At 40.1% G+C, this 19324-nt stretch overlaps 1 protein-coding gene across 2 annotated transcripts in view; it reads left to right on the top strand.

Moving 5' to 3' along the window:
* Positions 1-17681, top strand: part of AGO4 (argonaute RISC component 4) — a 131276-nt gene extending 113595 nt beyond the window's left edge. For both annotated transcript variants that reach the window (XM_053707006.1, XM_053707007.1), the window contains exon 18: positions 13443-17681. In XM_053707006.1, the coding sequence (XP_053562981.1) occupies positions 13443-13551 (109 nt within the window). In that variant the 3' untranslated portion in view covers positions 13552-17681. The remainder of the gene's footprint in view (positions 1-13442) is intronic.
* The last annotated feature ends 1643 nt before the right edge of the window (positions 17682-19324 follow it).

Below are 19324 nucleotides of genomic sequence, written 5' to 3' on the forward strand. Positions count from 1 at the left end.
GAGGAAATGTAATCAATCTATGAATAAGGTTGCTGACACAGTAGTGGCTATTCCGAATGTTTCTTCCCACAAACCTGAAGAGGAAGATACTTCAGTAGCATCTGAGGGTGAAATCTCAGACTCAGTGTTATACCTTTAACTGACACTGAAGTTGTTTGTTTCAGGTTCAAGCTTGAACACCTCCGTTTGTTACTTAAGGAGGTTTTAGCTACCCTGGACGACTCCAACACTACTGTCGTAGTCAATCCTAAGAAGTCTAGTAAACTAAACAAGTATTTTGACGTGCCCTCCATGGTGGAGGTATTTCCTGTACCAGATAGGGCTACAGAGATTATTGCTAAGGAATGGGAGAGACCAGGTATCCCTTTTTTCTCCATCCCCTATATTTAAAAAGATGTTTCGTATCGCAGACTCTATCAAGTACCCAAAGTGCAAGGAGCAATTTCCAAGCTAGCCAAGAGAACTATTCCCATAGAGGATAGTTGTTCCTTTAAGGATCCTATGGATAAGAAGTTAGAGGGGTTGCTCAAGAAGATGTATGTACACCAGGGTTTGCAATGGCAACCTGCGGTTTGTATTGCTACTGTCACTAGTGCGGCAGCATACTGGTTTGATGCGTTGTCTGATTCTTTTCAGACAGACACTCCCCTCGAAGAAATCCAGGATAGGATAAAGACCTTAAATTGGCCAACTCCTTTATCACGGATGCTTCCCTTCAGGTTATTAAGCTGGGAGCTAAGTTTTCTGGTTTTGCCGTCCTGGCCCGCAGAGCCTTATGGTTAAAGTCTTGATCTGCAGATGTGTCATATAAGTCTAACCTTTTGGCGATTCCTTTCAAGGGAAAGACATTGTTTGGACCAGGTTTGACAGAAATAATTTCTGACATTACGGGAGGAAAGGGCCATTTCTCTTGTAAGGTGTATCCAGTCCACGGATCATCCATTACTTGTGGGATATTCTCCTTCCCAACAGGAAGTTGCAAGAGGATCACCCACAGCAGAGCTGCTATATAGCTCCTCCCCTCACTGCCATATCCAGTCATTCTCTTGCAACTCTCAACATAGCTCGAGGTAGTAAGAGGAAAGTGGTGTAATATAGTTAGTTTTTCCTTCAATCAAAAGTTTGTTTTTAAATAGTACCGGAGTTGTACTATTTTATCTCAGGCAGCATTTAGAAGAAGAATCTGCCTGCGTTTTTCTATGATCTTAGCAGAAGTAACTAAGATCCACTGCTGTTCTCACATATGTCTGAGGAGTGAGGTAACTTCAGAGGGAGAATGGCGTGCAGGGTATCCTGCCATAAGGTATGTGCAGTTTTAAGTTTTTCTAGGGATGGAATTTGCTAGAAAATGCTGCTGATACCGGATTAATGTAAGTTAAGCCTAAATACAGTGATTTAATAGCGACTAGTATCAGGCTTGCTATCAGAGGTATATACTCTGATTAATGTGCAATATAAAACGTTTGCTGGCATGTTTAATCGTTTTTATATATGCTTTGGTGATAAAACTTATTGGGGCCTAGTTTTTTCCACATGGCTGGCTTGATTTTTGCCTAGAAACAGTTTCCTGAGGCTTTCCACTGTTGTAATATGAGTGGGAGGGGCCTATTTTAGGCTTCAAAAGTCGTGTATTGAGGAAGGTAAAGCCACAGTGGAGCTGTGGCAGTTGTTGTGACTGTTTAAAAACGTTTTTTTCATTTTGTTAATCCGTTTTTTGTATTAAGGGGTTAATCATCCATTTGCAAGTGGGTGCAATGCTCTGCTAACTTGTTACATACACTGTAAAAATTTTGTTAGTTTAACTGCCTTTTTTCACTGTTATTTCAAATTTTAGCAAAATTTGTTTCTCTTAAAGGCACAGTAACGTTTTTTATATTGCTTGTTTAACTTGATTTAAAGTGTTTTCCAAGCTTGCTAGTCTCATTGCTAGTCTGTATAAACATGTCTAACATAGAGGAAACTCCTTGTTCATTATGTTTAAAGGCCATGGTGGAACCCCATATGAGAATGTGTACTAAATGTATTGACTTCACTTTAAACAATAAATATCAGCTTTTGTCTTTAAAGAATTTATCACCAGAGGTTTCTGGCGAGGGGGAAGTTATGCCGACTAACTCTCCCCACGTGTCAGACCCTTTGACTCCTGCTCAAGGGACTCACGCTAAAATGGCGCCAAGTACATCAAAGACGCCCATAGCGATTACTTTGCAGGACATGGCGGCAATCAGGGATAATACCCTGTCAGCAGTATTAGCCAGACTGCCTGAATTCAGAGGGAAGCACGATAGCTCTGGGGTTAGACGTAGTACAGAGCGCGCAGATGCTTTAAGGCCCATGTCTGATACTGCGTCACAATATGCAGAAGCTGAGGAAGGAGAGCTTCAGTCTGTGGGTGACATTTCTGATTCGGGGAAACCTGATACAGATATTTCTACTTTTTAAATTTAAGCTTGAGAACCTCCGTGTATTGCTTGGGGAGGTGTTAGCTGCTCTGAATGACTGTGACACAATTGCAGTGCCAGAGAAATTGTGTAGACTGGATAAATACTATGCAGTGCCGGTGTGTACTGATGTTTTTCCAATACCTAAAAGGTTTACAGAAATTATTAATAAGGAGTGGGATAGACCCGGTGTGCCGTTTTCCCCCCCCCCCCCCCCCTCCTATTTTTAGAAAAATGTTTCCAATAGACGCCACCACACGGGACTTATGGCAGACGGTCCCTAAGGTGGAGGGAGCAGTTTCTACTTTAGCAAAGCGTACCACTATCCCTGTCGAGGACAGTGGTGCTTTTTCAGATCCAATGGATAAAAAATTAGAAGGTTACCTTAAGAAAATGTTTATTCAACAAGGTTTTATCCTGCAGCCCCTTGCATGCATTGCGCCTCTCACTGCTGCTGCAGCATTCTGGTTTGAGAGGCCTTTCAGACAGCTACTCCATTGACTGAAATACTTGACAAGCTTAAAACACTTAAGCTAGCTAATTCTTTTGTTTCTGATGCCATTGTTCATTTGACTAAACTAACGGCTAAGAATTCTGGATTCGCCATCCAGGCGCGTAGGGCGCTATGGCTTAAATCTTGGTCAGCTGACGTGACTTCAAAGTCTAAATGACTTAACATTCCCTTCAAGGGGCAGACCCTATTTGGGCCTGGTTTGAAGGAAATTATTGCTGACATTACTGGAGGTAAGGGTCATACCCTTCCTCAGGACAGGGCCAAATCAAAGACCAAACAGTCTAATTTTCGTTCCTTTCGAAACTTCAAGGCAGGTGCAGCATCAACTTCCTCTGCTACAAGACAAGAGGGAACTTTTGCTCAATCCAAGCTGAGCTGGAAACCTAACCAGTCCTGGAACAAGGGCAAGCAGGCCAGAAAGCCTGCTGCTGCCTCTAAGACAGCATGAAGGAACGGCCCCCTATTCGGTAATGGATCTAGTAGGGGGCAGACTTCTCTCTTCGCCTAGGCGTGGGCAAGAGATGTTCAGGATCCCTGGGCGTTGGAGATCATATCTCAGGGATATCTTCTGGACTTCAAAGCTTCCCCCCCTCAAGGGAGATTTCACCTTTCGAGATTATCTGTAAACCAGATAAAGAAAGAGGCATTCTTACGCTGTGTGCAAGACCTCCTAATTATGGGAGTGATCTGTCCAGTTCCACAGACGGAACAGGGACAGGGTTTTTATTCAAATCTGTGGTTCCCAAAAAAGAGGGAACCTTCAGACCTATTTTGGATCTAAAGATCTTAAACAAATTCCTCAGAGTTCCATCGTTCAAAATGGAAACTATTCGGACCATCCTACCTATGATCCAGGAGGGTCAATACATGACCACAGTGGATTTGAAGGATGCTTACCTTCACATACCGATTCACAAAGATCATCGGTTCCTAAGGTTTGCCTTTCTGGACAGGCATTACCAATTTGTGGCTCTTCCCTTCGGGTTAGCTACAACTCCAAGAATCTTTACAAAGGTTCTGGGATTGCTTCTGGCGGTTCTAAGACCGTGAGGTATATCAGTGGCCCCTTATCTGGACGACATCCTGATACAGGCGTCAAGCTTTCAGATTGCCAAGTCACATACGGACATAGTTCTGGCATTTCTCAGGTCACATGGGTGGAAGGTGAACGAGGAAAAAAGTTCTCTATCCCCACTCACAAGAGTCTCCTTTCTAGGGACTCTGATAGATTCTGTAGAAATGAAACTTTACCTGACAGAATCCAGGTTATCAAAGCTTCTAAAATCTTGCCGTGTTCTTCATTCTATTCCGCGCCCTTCGGTGGCTCAGTGTATGGAAGTAATCTGCTTAATGGTAGCGGCGATGGACATAGTGCCATTTGCGCGCCTACATCTCAGAGTCCATCTGTCCAAAGGTATGACCTTTCGCAGGCCAGATTGGACAATTGTAACATCAGATGCCAGCCTCCTAGGTTGGGGTGCAGTCTGGAATTCCCTGAAGGCTCAGGGATCGTGGACTCAGGAGGAGAAACTCCTCCCAATAAATATTCTGGAGTTAAGAGCAATATTCAATGCTCTTCTAGCTTGGCCTCAGTTAGCAACCCTGAGGTTCATCAGATTTCAGTCGGACAACATCACGACTGTGGCTTACATCAACCATCAAGGGGGAACCAGGAGTTCCCTAGCGATGCTGGAAATCTCCAAGATAATTCGCTGGGCAGAGACTCACTCTTGCCATCTATCAGCGATCCATATCCCAGGTGTAGAGAACTGGGAGGCGGATTTTCTAAGTCGTCAGACTTTTCATCCGGGGGAGTGGGAACTCCATCCGGAGGTGTTTGCTCAATTGGTTCATCGTTGGAGCAAACCAGAACTGGATCTCATGGCGTCTCGCCAGAATGCCAAGCTTCTTTGTTACGGATCCAGGTCCAGGGACCCAGAAGCGGCACTGATAGATGCTCTAGCAGCGCCTTGGTTCTTCAACCTGGCTTATGTGTTTCCACCGTTTCCTCTGCTCCCTTGACTGATTGCCAAAGTCAAACAGGAGAGAGCATCGGTGATATTGATAGCGCCTGCGTGGCCACGCAGGACCTGGTATGCAGGCCTAGTGGACATGTCATCCTTTCCACCATGGACCCTGCCTCTGAGACAAGACCTTCTACTACAAGGTCCTTTCAATCATCCGAATCTAATTTCTCTTTGACTGACTGCATAGAGATTGAACGCTTAATTTTATCAAAGCGTGGCTTCTCCGAGTCAGTCATTGATACCCTTATACAGGCACGAAAGCCTGTTACCAGGAAAACCTACCATAAGATATGGCGTAAATACCTTTATTGGTGTGAATCCAAGAATTACTCATGGAGTAAGGTTAGGATTCCTAGGATATTGTCCTTTCTCCAAGAGGGTTTGGAAAAAGGATTATCAGCTAGTTCTTTAAAGGGACAGATTTCTGCTCTGTCTATTCTTTTGCACAAGCGTCTGGCAGAAGTTCCAGACGTTCAAGCTTTTTGTCAGGCTTTGGTTAGAATTAAGCCTGTGTTTAAACCTGTTGCTCCCCCATGGAGCTTAAACTTGGTTCTTAAAGTTATTCAAGGGGTTCCGTTTGAACCCCTTCATTCCATTGATATTAAACTTTTATCTTGGAAAGTTCTGTTTTTGATGGCTATTTCCTCGGCTCGGAGAGTCTCTGAGTTATCTGCCTTACAATGTGATTCTCCTTATCTGATTTTCCATTCAGATAAAGTAGTTTTGCGTACAAAACCTGGGTTTTTACCTAAGGTAGTTTCTAACAAGAATATCAATCAAGAGATTGTTGTTCCATCATTGTGTCTTAATCCTTCTTCAAAGAAGGAACGTCTTTTACATAATCTGGACGTGGTCCGTGCTTTGAAGTTTTACTTACAAGCTACTAAAGATTTTCGCCAAACATCTACACTGTTTGTTGTTTACTCTGGACAGAGGAGAGGTCAAAAAGCTTCGGCAACCTCTCTTTCTTTTTGGCTTCGGAGCGTAATACGCTTAGCCTATGAGACTGCTGGACAGCAGCCCCCTGAAAGGATTACAACTCATTCTACTAGAGCTGTGGCTTCCACCTGGGCCTTTAAAAATGAGGCTTCTGTTGAACAGATTTACAAGGCGGCGACTTGGTCTTCGCTTCATACCTTTTCAAAATTTTACAAATTTGATACTTTTGCTTCTTCGGAGGCTATTTTTGGGAGAAAGGTTCTACAGGCAGTGGTTCCTTCCATTTAAGCCTGCCTTGTCCCTCCCTTCATCCGTGTACTTTAGCTTTGGTATTGGTATTCCACAAGTAATGGATGATCCGTGGACTGGATACACCTTACAAGAGAAAACATAATTTATGCTTACCTGATAAATTTATTTCTCTTGTGGTGTATCCAGTCCACGGCCCGCCCTGTCCTTTTAAGGCAGGTTTAAATTCTAATTTAAACTACAGTCACCACTGCACCCTATAGTTTCTCCTTTCTCGGCTTGTTTCGGTCGAATGACTGGATATGGCAGTTAGGCAACGAGCTATATAGCAGCTCTGCTGTGGGTGATCCTCTTGCAACTTCCTGTTGGGAAGGAGAATATCCCACAAGTAATGGATGATCCGTGGACTGGATACACCACAAGAGAATTAAATTTATCAGGTAAGCATAAATTATGTTTTCCTCCCTCAGGATAAGAGAAACAAACAAAAGGGACGTTCAAGTAATTTTCGTTCCTTTCGAAATTTCAAGGGAAATCCTTCCACTGGAGGCCCAATCAGTCTTGGAATAAGGCATAACAATCCAAGATGCCTGCTATTGAATCGAAAGCAGCATGAAGGGTCTGCCCCCGATCCGGTACCGGATCTTGTGGGGGGCAGACTTTCCTTCTTCACTCAGGCTTGGATTCGAGATGTTCAGGATCCCTGGGCGGTCCCAGGGATACAAGCTAGAGTTCAAGACCTTTCCTCCCAGGGGCAGGTTTCTGCTTTCAAGATTATCTGTAGACCAGACAAAAAGAGGCATTCTTACACTGTGTTCGGGACCGTTCCGACTTGGGAGTGATTGTTCCTGTTCCGATACAGGAACGGGGTCTGGGGTTTTATTCCAATCTGTTCATGGTTTCCAAAAAGGAGGGAACCTTCAGACCAATTTTAGATCTCAAAAGTCTAAAAAAAATTCCTCAAAGTGCTGTCCTTCAAGATGGAAACTATTTGTTCCTTTGGTCCAAGAGGGTCAGTTTATGACGATGGATTTAAAGGACTTGTACCTGCATGTTCCCATCCACATGGACCATCACAAGTTTCTAAGGTTTGCATTTCTAGACAAACACTTCCATTTGGCCTTGCCACAGCTCCCAGAATTTTCTCAAAGGTTCTGGGATCCCTGTTAAAGGTGCTCCGATTGCGGGGCATTGCAGTGGCGCCTTATCTGGACGACATTCTGGTTCAGGCGCCATCCTTTCAACAACCAAGATCCCACACGGAAATGTTATCTTTCCTGCGATCTCACGGATGGAAGGTAAATTTGGAGAAGAGTTCCTTAGTTCCAAATACAAGGGTAATTTTCTTGGGACCCATTATATATTCCGCATCAATGAAGATTTTTCTGACAGAAGTCAGGAAATCAAAGATTTTCGATTCTTGCCTAGTGCTTCAGTCCTCTCCGCGGCCATCAGTGGCTCAGTGCATGGAGGTAATCAGTCTGATGGTAGCGGCAATGGACATCATCCTGTTCACTCGTTTCCACATCAGACCTCTGCAGTTAAGCATGCTCAGTCAGTGGAACGGAGATTATGCGGATCTGTCTCCGCTATTACAGCTGGAGCAGGAGACGAGGGATTATTTTCTTTGTTGATTGTCTCAGGATCCTCTCTCCCAAGGTACCTGCTTCCTCAGACCCTCTTGGGTGATTGTGACAACAGACGCCAGCCTTCTGGGATGGGGAGCAGTCTGGGGCTCTCTAAAGGCTCAGGGAACATGGACTCGGTCGGAGTCTGTTCTACCCATAATCATTCTAGAGCTGAGAGCAATCTTCAATGCTCTTCTCACCTGGCCTCAGTTAGCCTTGGCCCGGTTCATCAGGTTCTAGTCGGACAACATAACTTCAGTGGCTTACATCAATCATCAAGGAGGAACTCTGAGTTCCTTGGCCATGACCGAGGTAGCCAAGATCATTCAATGGGTGATCCTCATCCCAGGAGTGGACAACTGGGAGGCTGACTTCCTGAGCAGGCAGACCTTTCACCCGGGGGAGTGGGAACTCCATCCAGAAGTGTTTTCCAGCCTGATTCTCAAATGGGGACAGCCGGATCTGGACCTCATGGCATCGCGGCAGAATGCCAAGCTCCCGAGGTATGGGTCGAGGTCAAGGCGGTACTGATAGACGCACTGGCGGTACCTTGGAATTTCATTCTCGCATACCTATTTCCTTCCTTCGCTCTTCTTCCTCGGGTCATTGCTCGAATCAAGCAGGAAAGGGCGTTGGTGATCCTCATTGCACCAGCGTGGCCTCGCAGGATTTGGTATGCAGACCTGGTGGACATATCATCTCTTCCACCTTGGAGACTTCTGTTGAGGAAGGACCTTCTACTTCAAGGGCCCTTCCTTCATCCAAATCTAGTTTCTCTAAAGCTGACTGCTTGGAGATTGAACGCTTAATTTTATCCAAGCGTGGATTTTCGGATTCGGTCATTGAGACCATGATTCAGGCTCGTAAACCTGTGACTAGAAAGATTTACCACAAGATATGGCATAAATATCTATATTGGTGTGAATCTAAGGGCTACTCTCGGAGCAGAGTTTGGATACCTAGAATTCTGTCCTTTCTCCAAGAAGGTTTGGAGAAGAGTTTATCGGCAAGTTCCCTAAATGGTCAAATATCTGCCTTGTCTATTTTGTTACATAAACGTCTAGCGGACGTACCAGATGTGCAATCGTTTTGTAAGGCCTTGGTCAGGATCAGGCCTGTGTTGAAGCCAGTTACTCCTCCCTGGAGTCATATTTTAGTTCTTAAGGTTCTTCAAGGGGCTCCGTTTGAGCCTATGCATTCCTTATATATTAAGTTATCTTGGAAAGTTTTGTTTCTTGTTGCTATTTCATCTGCTCGTAGAGTGTCAGAGCTCTCGGCATTACAGTATGAGTCTCCTTACCTTATTTTTCATTCGGATAAGGTGGTTTTGCGTACTAAGTTAGGGTTCCTCCCTAAAGTAGTTTCAGAACGGAACATTAATCAGGAGATTGTTGTTCCTTCTTTGTGTCCTAATCCTTCTCAAAAGGAACGGCTTTTACACAACCTGGACATGGGGCGTGCATTAAAATTCTATTTACTGGGGGGCGGAGCCAGCTACCAGGGGAAGCAGACGTACGCGAGGGGAGCTCCTGGTCCTAACAAGATATTAACCATGTTTATTTGCCCTTAAAACAATATTATTTCACATTACAAGGGGATCCCTCTAACCTACTCCAATACCAAAGACTTTGGGAGCGCTCCAGCAGATGTCCCTGGCTCTGGAAGTCTTTTAAAAGTTTGGAAGTGATGGAGGCCCTAAGCGACTGGGGATTGGCTGTGGCGCAGCTCCTTCATGATCATTTTGTCAGACTGGAGACTACACTACGCGAGAGCTGTGCTGAAGTTAACGAATCTGCACATATCGCCCTTGGCCTGATTAAGGCTGATAATACCTTAGATCAGAGCAATGATACTGAAACCCCAACCCCCGGGACCTTGCACTGTCCGTCCGACTTTCTGCAGCAGGGTGAACAGTCTACCTACAGCTTTAGTGAAGGGACTAATCGTGACTCATACACATTTGCAGCGGTGGAAGAAGGGAGATGACCTGATTTGTACATGATGAGCTGGTAGAATTTACGTAGTTGAAATTTTACTTTTTTCAACGTCTCATTATATTGACTCTGAGTGATGTACGCTGTTCTAAGTCGTGGTAGACTTTTACTTTTTGACACACTAACCTGTTGTTGGATATAGGGCCCATATCCAATTAGCAAGGTTATTAATATATAATACTGCCACAAAAGCTGATTTAAGCCCCTATTTCGCATTCTCATAGAAGTAGTGTTGCTGCAATTGCACTTTTGTTTTAAACTGTTGAGCATACTGTATGTATGCAATTATATTTCCCCAATATCAAGCACTATCTTAAAGTCTCAGAACGATTTATACAACCTTTAGCTTCCTCACTAAGATTAAAGGGCCACTGTAAGTAAATATTTTCTATGCCTGTTACTAACTACCCCAAATACGCTTTTTATCAATAGCATTTAATTAACATATCTCTACCGTATATCAGAAATCTTGTCTGCAAATTTGTTTTCCAAACCCACTCCGTGGGTATCCTTTGCTCTGTACCAATCCGTTTGCAATACCTAGGTTTCAAAATGACGCTTTAAACACAAAGTTATTGGTTTAAGTATTTTGAACATGCAGTGCTGAAAATAGTGGGCAGGATAACGTGACATCATTGGCGAATAAAAGATATAACTTTTAGAACGTTATGAAACTTCATTTTGGAGAAAATATAGGTCAGTAGGTTTTAATTAATGTTTATTAACTTTAATATATTAGTTGTTTAGCTTAAAAATTATAACAGAAAGTAATCCTTTAACTTCTCATTATACGCTCCATTAGACCAACTCCCAGAACTAACATTTTTAGCGTTATTTAATTCTGCTCCATAATAACAATAACTTTGATCTCTCCAAAGTTTAATGATGTCTATTTTCAGTGACATAGGCCAATCAACTGTCAATTGTACAGTTTCCCTAGTAAACCCTTTTTACCCTGGATGGAAAAGAATTCTTACAACCCACCGCCCTCACAAACCACTGCCTCTCCCTCCCTTCACAGAATGAATCTTCTAGATCAGGAGGGCTACATGTGTGGTTTTTCTTGGTTATACCGCAACCCAACTACTCTCTCTTAGTATTTACCTTTAATGCCATAGTATTGACTTTACCTATTCTATTCAGGTCAGTAGGACTGATCAATAATACTAGCCAGCTGAGTCTATAACCCTTAAACACACCCTGTCTTCTTTACAGCCCAGCTTCACTTGCTCTCCTCAACATAACAACATTATGTAATTGATACCCTATAGCAGTGTTTTTCAACCAGTGTGCCATGAAAGATCCTCAGGTGTGCCGCGGCAGACTGACAACAGTGCAAAATATTTTTTTAAATTTTGCTTGTTTTGATGTGACAGGCTCATCAGGCAGACAGGCAGGCATCATTCAAATTTTTTTTGAAAATCACTGCCCTATAGTTTAAAAGCTTCCTTTGGTATACAGTCTACTCATCGTATTCATCTTATCACCTCCCCCCCCCCCCCTCTTTATAATATGTCTCCTAGTCTTAGGAGAACTAAGTAAGCGGTTTCTCTCACCTATACCGCACTTTCCACTACTCCCTTAGTATTTATTTCCACTTCACATAACTCCATAATACGGAACCCACCTATTTTACTCAGACCAGCAGGTCTGCCTAAACAGTACCTACTAAGTCTTTCTTCCTACAACATATATCAGAGGCCTTTCTTTTTTAAGACTACTGAGACCAGATCAAAAGCAGCAAATAACTTGATATATTGGTTGGAAGGCTCTAATGTGGATCCTACTTATTATTAAGGGTGTTTGGATTATATTTTAGTGTATTGAATATAAGTTTATTTCCTAGAATTATAAAAAATGAGGTTGATTTCATGTTACTCTACTATATGTGCTCTATTACAATTAGAATATTTTACAATGTCATATATTAGTGACCTTTTGTATTGTTACCATTTGCCTTATACTGGCTGCATTTGCGGCATTTGTGGTGTGTTTTCATTTTATCTTCCTCAATAAAAATTTAAATAAAAAAATAAAATAAAATAAAAAAATTCTATTTACAGGCGACTAAGGATTTTCGTCAGTCTTCTACTCTGTGGTATTCTCTGAGAAACGTAAGGGTCAGAAAGCTACGGCTACTTCTCTTTCTTTGTGGCTGAAGAGTATCATTCGCTTTGCCTATGAAACTGCTGGACAGCAGCCTCCAGAGAGAGTTATGGCTCATTCTACGAGGGCTGTTTCCTCTTCCTGAGCATTCAAAAATGAAGCTTCTGTGGAACAGATTTGCAAGGCTGCAACTTGGTCCTCTTCACACTTTTTCAAAATTCTATAAATTTGACACTTTTGCCTCGGCTGAGGTTGCTTTTGGGAGAAAGGTTCTTCAAGCAGTGGTGCCTTCCGTTTGGGTTCCCTGTCTTGTCTCTCCCTTATCTGTGTACTCTAGCATGGGTATTGATTCCCAATAGTAATTAGATGATCCGTGGACTCAGTGTCGTCAGAAAGAAAACAAAATTTATGCTTACCTGATAAATTTATTTATTTCTTGACACGAGTCCACGGCCCGCCCTGTTTTTTAGACAGGTTGTTGGTATATTATAAACTTCAGACACCTCTGCACCTTGTTGCTTCCTTTCTCTCCTCTGCTTCGGTCGAAGGTGATATTTAACAGCTTTGCTGTGGTGCTCTTTGCCGCCTCCTGCTGGGCAGGAGTGATATTCCCAATTGTAATTAGATGATCCGTGGACTCATTATGTCAAGAAAGAAAGAAATTTATCAGGTAAGCATTCTTTTTTTTAAATTTTATGTATAACCCTTCAAACTGATAATTGTTTACAATTTCACAGGGTTACATTAATACTGTAGAGCAGGTGTGTCAACTCACGCGGGCCACACGCTACCTGCATATCTTGACATTGCTATGTTTGTTGTTTGTCAATTGTATTGAGTGTATTTTAATGTTATATTCTTTGGCAACACTAATTGATTCTTTGCAAATAATGTCAGTTTGATACCCCTGCTGTAGAGTCTACATAAGAGAAAGTTAATACACAGTGAGAATGTGTATATATATGTTTGTGTGTGTATGTGTGTGTGTGTGTGTATGTATGTATGTGTATATATGCTCAATGCCCTGGGTGCAGCAAACAGATAAACAGGAATAACAAGCTCACTCCAAGGGAAACTTTCAACTCCAATGTCACTTTACTTACTAATTAAAGTGACTTTGGAGTTGAAAGTTTCCCTTGGAGTGCGCTTGTTATTCCTGTGTATGTATGTATATGTGTATGTATGTATATGTGTATGTATGTATGTATATATATATATATATCTATCTATCTAGGAGTGTAGTCCCCTTCCGTGTTTTTTTTTCTTTTAGATAGATATAGATATAGATAGATATAGATATCTAGATATATTCATTCCTGTGGAGGGTGGTAATTAACCACTGGATAAAAAATTATAAATGTATTTTGCTATTTCAGATTTGGAATATCTGTAAGCATTTTAGTTAGTTGGCACAAGTGTGATCCTAGTTAATACTAGTATTTTTTTTGTTTTTGCATTAGGTTGGTTATGACTAACTTTGAATGGAATGATAGTTTGGATCAGCCTTGCTAACGTGTTTTGTTTTTTTCCCTTCATTTTTGCAGTGCTGAGGGAAGTCATGTCTCTGGGCAGAGCAATGGTCGTGACCCCCAAGCTCTGGCTAAAGCTGTTCAAATTCATCATGACACCCAACACACAATGTACTTCGCCTGATCGTGCAAAGAGAAGCTACGCCAACTCACTTTTTTAAGTCATAATGATTTGATTTTATATTAATCCCCTGTTTTGTCAGGGTTCGTTTTTTTTCTTTTTCTTTCTTCCCACCAGCACATTTCGGACCTTTGCACTGACTCTTCATGGTCACCTCTGAAAGAGAGAAAAAGTGTGTGTGGGCTTTCACTGCATTTTATTTTTTTTACTATTTATTTTTTTTATTTTTTTTTTTTGTTTTCTTTGGCAAAACTTACAGACGGTCTTCTTATGCATTGGACTGAATCTTTACCTCAAGCTCACAAGATATGAACGTTACTCTGTATTTTTTTTTTTTTTTTTTTTTTTATGGTTAACTAGTTTGTGTTGCAAGCCTCCCTATCCCTCCATTTCATTTTAACAAAATGACATGCATTTTTTGTCTGAACGTGCTGCTTTGTGAGTATACATATATGGTAAAGTATAACTGTGTGGGGCCATAGACTTATTAATGAGGTTTTTAGTATTTACTGTAAAATACATTTTAATAACCTTTTACAGGTGTTGCAGTCTGTCAGGTTCTTAACTATTGCAGATTTGTATTTATACAACCTGCAAAAAATGTTGCACTATATTACAGGTTAATTAAGAGTTAGTTTTTTTTCTGTATTAAATGAATGTGTAATATAAACAAGATTTAATATAAGGGCCACATGGCATGCACTGCCATGTGTTTTTTTTGTGTTTTTTATTTTTTTTATGCAGATTGTCATTATTTCCCCGTCCCCATTTTCCCTAAGTAGTAGCTTCCCAACACAACAGTATATATGTATTTGCCAGCACATATAAGCGCCCATGCTATTCTGCTGCGGTTTGATAAAGTTTTTACTCTTGTAAATGAGATACTGGACAAAGTATACTTTTTTGGCAATAAATATTCTTAATAGCCTCAGACAGCATTAAACTATTTTTAAACTAAGTATCCCTTTATAGTTTCAGTTTTACACATTGGCTGTCTTAGGGCTTTTTTTATTTAGATTAAAAAAAACAAAAACCGGAATTTTGAGGATGTCCATGGTGTTTTTAGAACACCTTTTTAAATGAACTGTCGCTGGTGTATGGGTATATTAAAATTACTGCTGCCATTGGGGCAGGACCTCAGGACAGCAAAAGTTAACCCTAAAGTGTAGGGACTGCTTTGGTAAGAGGAAACTTCACAGTTTATACCAGCATTTTTCAACTTGTGAAGGTTCCCTGGGATCAGAGTAGAAAACACAGCATGAGACTTGGTTTGCATGCATATTTTTCTATATCTCTATTGTAGGATGTCTGGTTGTATTACAGTTGGATTTAACCGCTCTCCCTTTTATTCCACACACGCTTCTCTGTCCGGAAGCTGCTATATTGTTCCTATAAACTTGGGAGATTTTCATTTAAAGCTTCCTACAGCACATTAGTAACCAGCTCTCCGCTAGCCCTTCGTTTATTTCTCTGTAAATACCTCAAGAAGCATTCTGCTTTCAGTTCTGCATTAAATTCAACCTGTTGCCATGCTGCATGAACAGGCTTTATTTATTTTGCTTTCTATAAAAATACACACACAATATACCTCACTGGTCTAATAAACATTATGTGAAATTTGAGCGAGATTTCTGAAGCTGCTTTTGGGCTTAATTTCTGCATGGTTAATCCCCTCTGTGCTAGATGGTCTGCTAAGCAATATTTTGTCTTTCAAAAAACTTGAAATTTGTTTCTGGGCATAGTTTGAAAGTTACAACATAGAGATATTTTTTTCATACCCTTCATCTGCATTGTTAGGAGTCTGACCCTGTTTTATTGGACAGTGTCAGAGGCTCTCTTTTATTATTATTTTCTTATAATATTTCTCCTATAGCACCAGGAAAAAATACTTTAGCTTTGGAGGTGCCTATACAGATCTATCGATAAAATAAATAGGCTTTAGGTGATTGCGTGCTGAGCTTGTAAACTCCTCTTTTGCAATATGCATGGGGAAAATGTTTATTCTGCAGCTGTTTTGCTGTAAATACCTATTGATATCTCTCCGTTGGTCTGTATTATAATATATATGACAAAAAATCATGCTTGCAAAATTGCTGTGCACCCTCCCATTTAAATGGGTTTTAATTAACTCTAGTAGCTGAAGTGGAGTACAGTGTTAAAATCTGCAGCATTTTTCACCTGCATACATTAACCAATGCTTAAATGTGCCATGAGCTTTTATAGTGCAGACATCTTTGCCATTTCCAGCGACCTTCTTGCCATTGTAAGGGGTGTTCTTTTACATGCAACTGTATATATGTAAAGCTGAGCCGGTATTCAGAAGTAATATAGAGCTGTGCATTTTGGGGATGTAGGGCGTTTTTTTATTTTTTCCTTTTGATTTGAGGTAAACAACAAGGGAGGGTTAGGGTTAAGTGGGTATGTGTATTCATTTTTATAACTGTACAAGTTTTGTTGCAGCAATACTATTGTGTAATTGACTTTTCTATATATATTTTTAAGTGTGTGGGTGGAGTGGTCAAGGCTTGCTTGGCTCAGTTATGGGGATGTCTAGGTGTGTTCTGGTGTGTTTCTATATCTTTCCCACTTAAAATGTGGGACTTTAGTTATGGCATTGCTAAAATGTTTTTTTTTTCTGCCCTTCTTGATCAGAAAAATCAATTGTAGGCCGGGGAGCCCAATATTTTTAGTGCGTTTGGTAGATATGCATCAGTAATGGCTCATCTTCTAATGTTAAGAGGATTACTGGCCACTTCCCTGTAAACTGCAACTGGGCCAGAAAAGCATTTTTTTTATACTTTTGCTGGAACTGAGGATGCATAATAGGGGAATTAGCATGCACACAAACAATGTCTATTAGATCCATGGGACACATGCACATTAAAATCTATCATTTAAAGCACTGATAAAATAAAATTCAAGCATTTTTGCAGATCGAGGCATATTGCAAATTTTCTTCTGACCGAATTTGAAATGCACTGCTGTGCATTTCATATTCTACTAGAATGTCCCTTTAAAAAAAATATGGTTTTGCAGGTGTTTGCTCTGTAGCTACGAATTGTAAGGTCAGGAAGATGTAGAACTCCACTCTTAACACTTGTGCTAATGACAATCTTACGAGTATGATTTAATTAAATTAAGTCAAAAAAGCATAACTATTTAGTTTGGCTGGCGTGTCCTGACCTTTTAAAAAATAATTAAATGTTCACTGTCCATGCAAGTACTTAAATGCAAAAAGATTTTCTTCAAATTAATAAATTTAAGGTTTATATACCTATTATTTTTTTATCAATTTTTTTTCTCTACCTTCTCAATAAGCTTATGTACCGGAGGAATGCCTCTGTGTCACTGATTGTTTTTTTTAAATGCACTTCTGTTCTTTTTTTTTTTTTGAGATCACATTTATGGAGAAAAACACCTTTTGCTAGTGTTTGCTTGTTTGTTTTAAATATAAACTCCTAGGAGAACATTTTAAAAGCTTGCAGGAGTGTTTTTTTTATTTATTATATTCTATAAAATCTTGCATAATTTTTTTTTGTATTAATACATTTCCCTCCTCCATATTGACATTTTTGGTAGATCATATTGAACTTAACTTTTGCACATAATTCTTGTGGGCTTAAAATTCTGCAGAAATTTTAGTCGATTATGTACCACAAGTTTGTAAGTGAAAATCACCTGCTTTTCTTGAGGGCATTTTGCAAAATGAAATCTTATTTCTGGATTAATTTTATGTGACATTGGAAAAATTATTGTAAGATTGTGTCCCCAGCAAATGGGTATAAAATATCATCTTTTCTAATTTCTGTAGTGTTTCTATGTCTAGAGTGAGGGATTGCTTGTATAAATTTTGAGTTTGTTGAACTTTGATGTACATTTTTATTTCTATATTGTTGCTAGACTTGTATTGTTAAATTGTGTTTTTATTAAATTCTGAATGGATGTATGTCTATAGCAATACGAGGTAATTTCTTCTTTTTTTTTTCTAAGCTATTTAAAGGCATTTTAGAAGCCCATGTTGATAGGATGAATTACACTCTGTAATTTTTTATTTTGTTTTTATTTTTACTTTGCAGGGATATAATTTTATTTTGTGTCTAAAGTGAAATATATACTGGCAGAATGCCAAATAATTTGTTTGTGTTTCATTCATTTACTTATTGCAAAATAACATTACTAAAGTCTACATAATTTAATGTGACAATCTACTTGAAAATGTTTGTTTAAACATATAGATAATCCCTTTATTACCTGTTCCCTAGTTTTCCATAACCAACAGTTATATTAATCACTCAAGTCAAAATTAAACTTTCATTATTCAGATAGAACATGCAATTTGAAACAACTTTCCAATTTACTTGCAGTCTTTTTTATATTTAAACTGTTTGTCACCAGCTCCTACTGTGCAAGAATTCAGACTAAGCGTTTATGCCTTTGTGATTGGCTGATGTTACATGGTACAGGGGGAGTCGAAAAAGACATAACTTTAAAAATTGTCAGAAAAAAATCTTATATTCATTTGAAGTTCAGAATAAGTGCTATTGCATTGTCTTGTTATCTTGCATGTGTTGATTATGCAAATCTACTGTTGACTGGACCTTTAATACACTTTTCTCTTGTAAGATGTATAGAGTCCACGGATTCATCCATACTTGTGGGATATTCTCCTTCCCTACAGGAAGTGGCAAAGAGAGCACCCACAGCAGAGCTGTCTATATAGCTCCTCCCTTAGCTCCACCCCCCAGTCATTCTCTTTGCCTACTTTAAGTACTAGGAAGGGTAAAGTGAGTCTGGTGACAAATGTTAGTTTTTATTTTCTCAAGCAAAAGTTTGTTATTTTAAATGGTACCGGTGTGTACTATTTACACTCTGGCAGAAAAGGGATGAAGATTTCTGCAAGGAGGATGATGATCTTAGCACTTTGTAACTAAGATCCACTGCTGTTCTCACAAGGCCTGAAGAGTACAGGAAAACTTCAGTTGGGGGAACGGTTTGCAGGCTAAACTGCATTGAGGTATGTTCAGTCTATTTTTTTCTAGACAGACTGTGATTATTCTAGAAAAGACTGGCAATATCCCCATGAGGGAAGGGTAAGCTGTATTCAGACACTTAGTAGGAATCCTAGCTTGCATTAAGGGCTCATTAGTTACTGGTGACACTGATAGGAAAAAACGTTTTTGTTTTTTTTATTAAAAAAGTGCAAATATAACGTTTTTTGAGGGACTTTAAGGGGTCATTGTGGCTTGGTTAAGGGTTATTAACCCACATGGCTAGTTTAGGAAACACACTGTTGTGTTTCTTTTAGGCCCCATAACATCGAATGAGGTGGGAGGGGCCTATTTTCATGCCTCAGTTGCGCAGTTTGTTTTCCTCAAACATCCAGCTACTTCTCCAGAGGTTCCTACTGTGTTTGAGGGCTGTAAAGAAGTTTTTTCCCCACAAATCGTTTATAAAGGGCAGGTAGGCGCCACAGCAGAGCTGTGGCAAGGTGCTGAACGTTTTTTACCGGTTTTTGACGTTTTGTCAATCGGTGTTTTACATTAAAGGGTTAATTGTTTATTTGCATAGCTGTGCAAAGTTACTAAGGCTTTATGATGCTACTGTAAAAATTTAGTTGAGTTTACTGCTTTTTTACACTGTTTTGCAGAGTTTGTGCAGCTTTTTTTCTCTTAAAGGCACAGTACCGTGTTATTTGCTTTGATTAAAGTGTTTTCCAAGCTTGCTTGTTACATTACTAGCCTGTTTAACATGTCTGATACCAAGGAAAATCCTTGTT

Source organism: Bombina bombina, chromosome 3 (genome assembly GCF_027579735.1).
Source record: "Bombina bombina isolate aBomBom1 chromosome 3, aBomBom1.pri, whole genome shotgun sequence".
Lineage (NCBI taxonomy): Eukaryota > Metazoa > Chordata > Amphibia > Anura > Bombinatoridae > Bombina > Bombina bombina.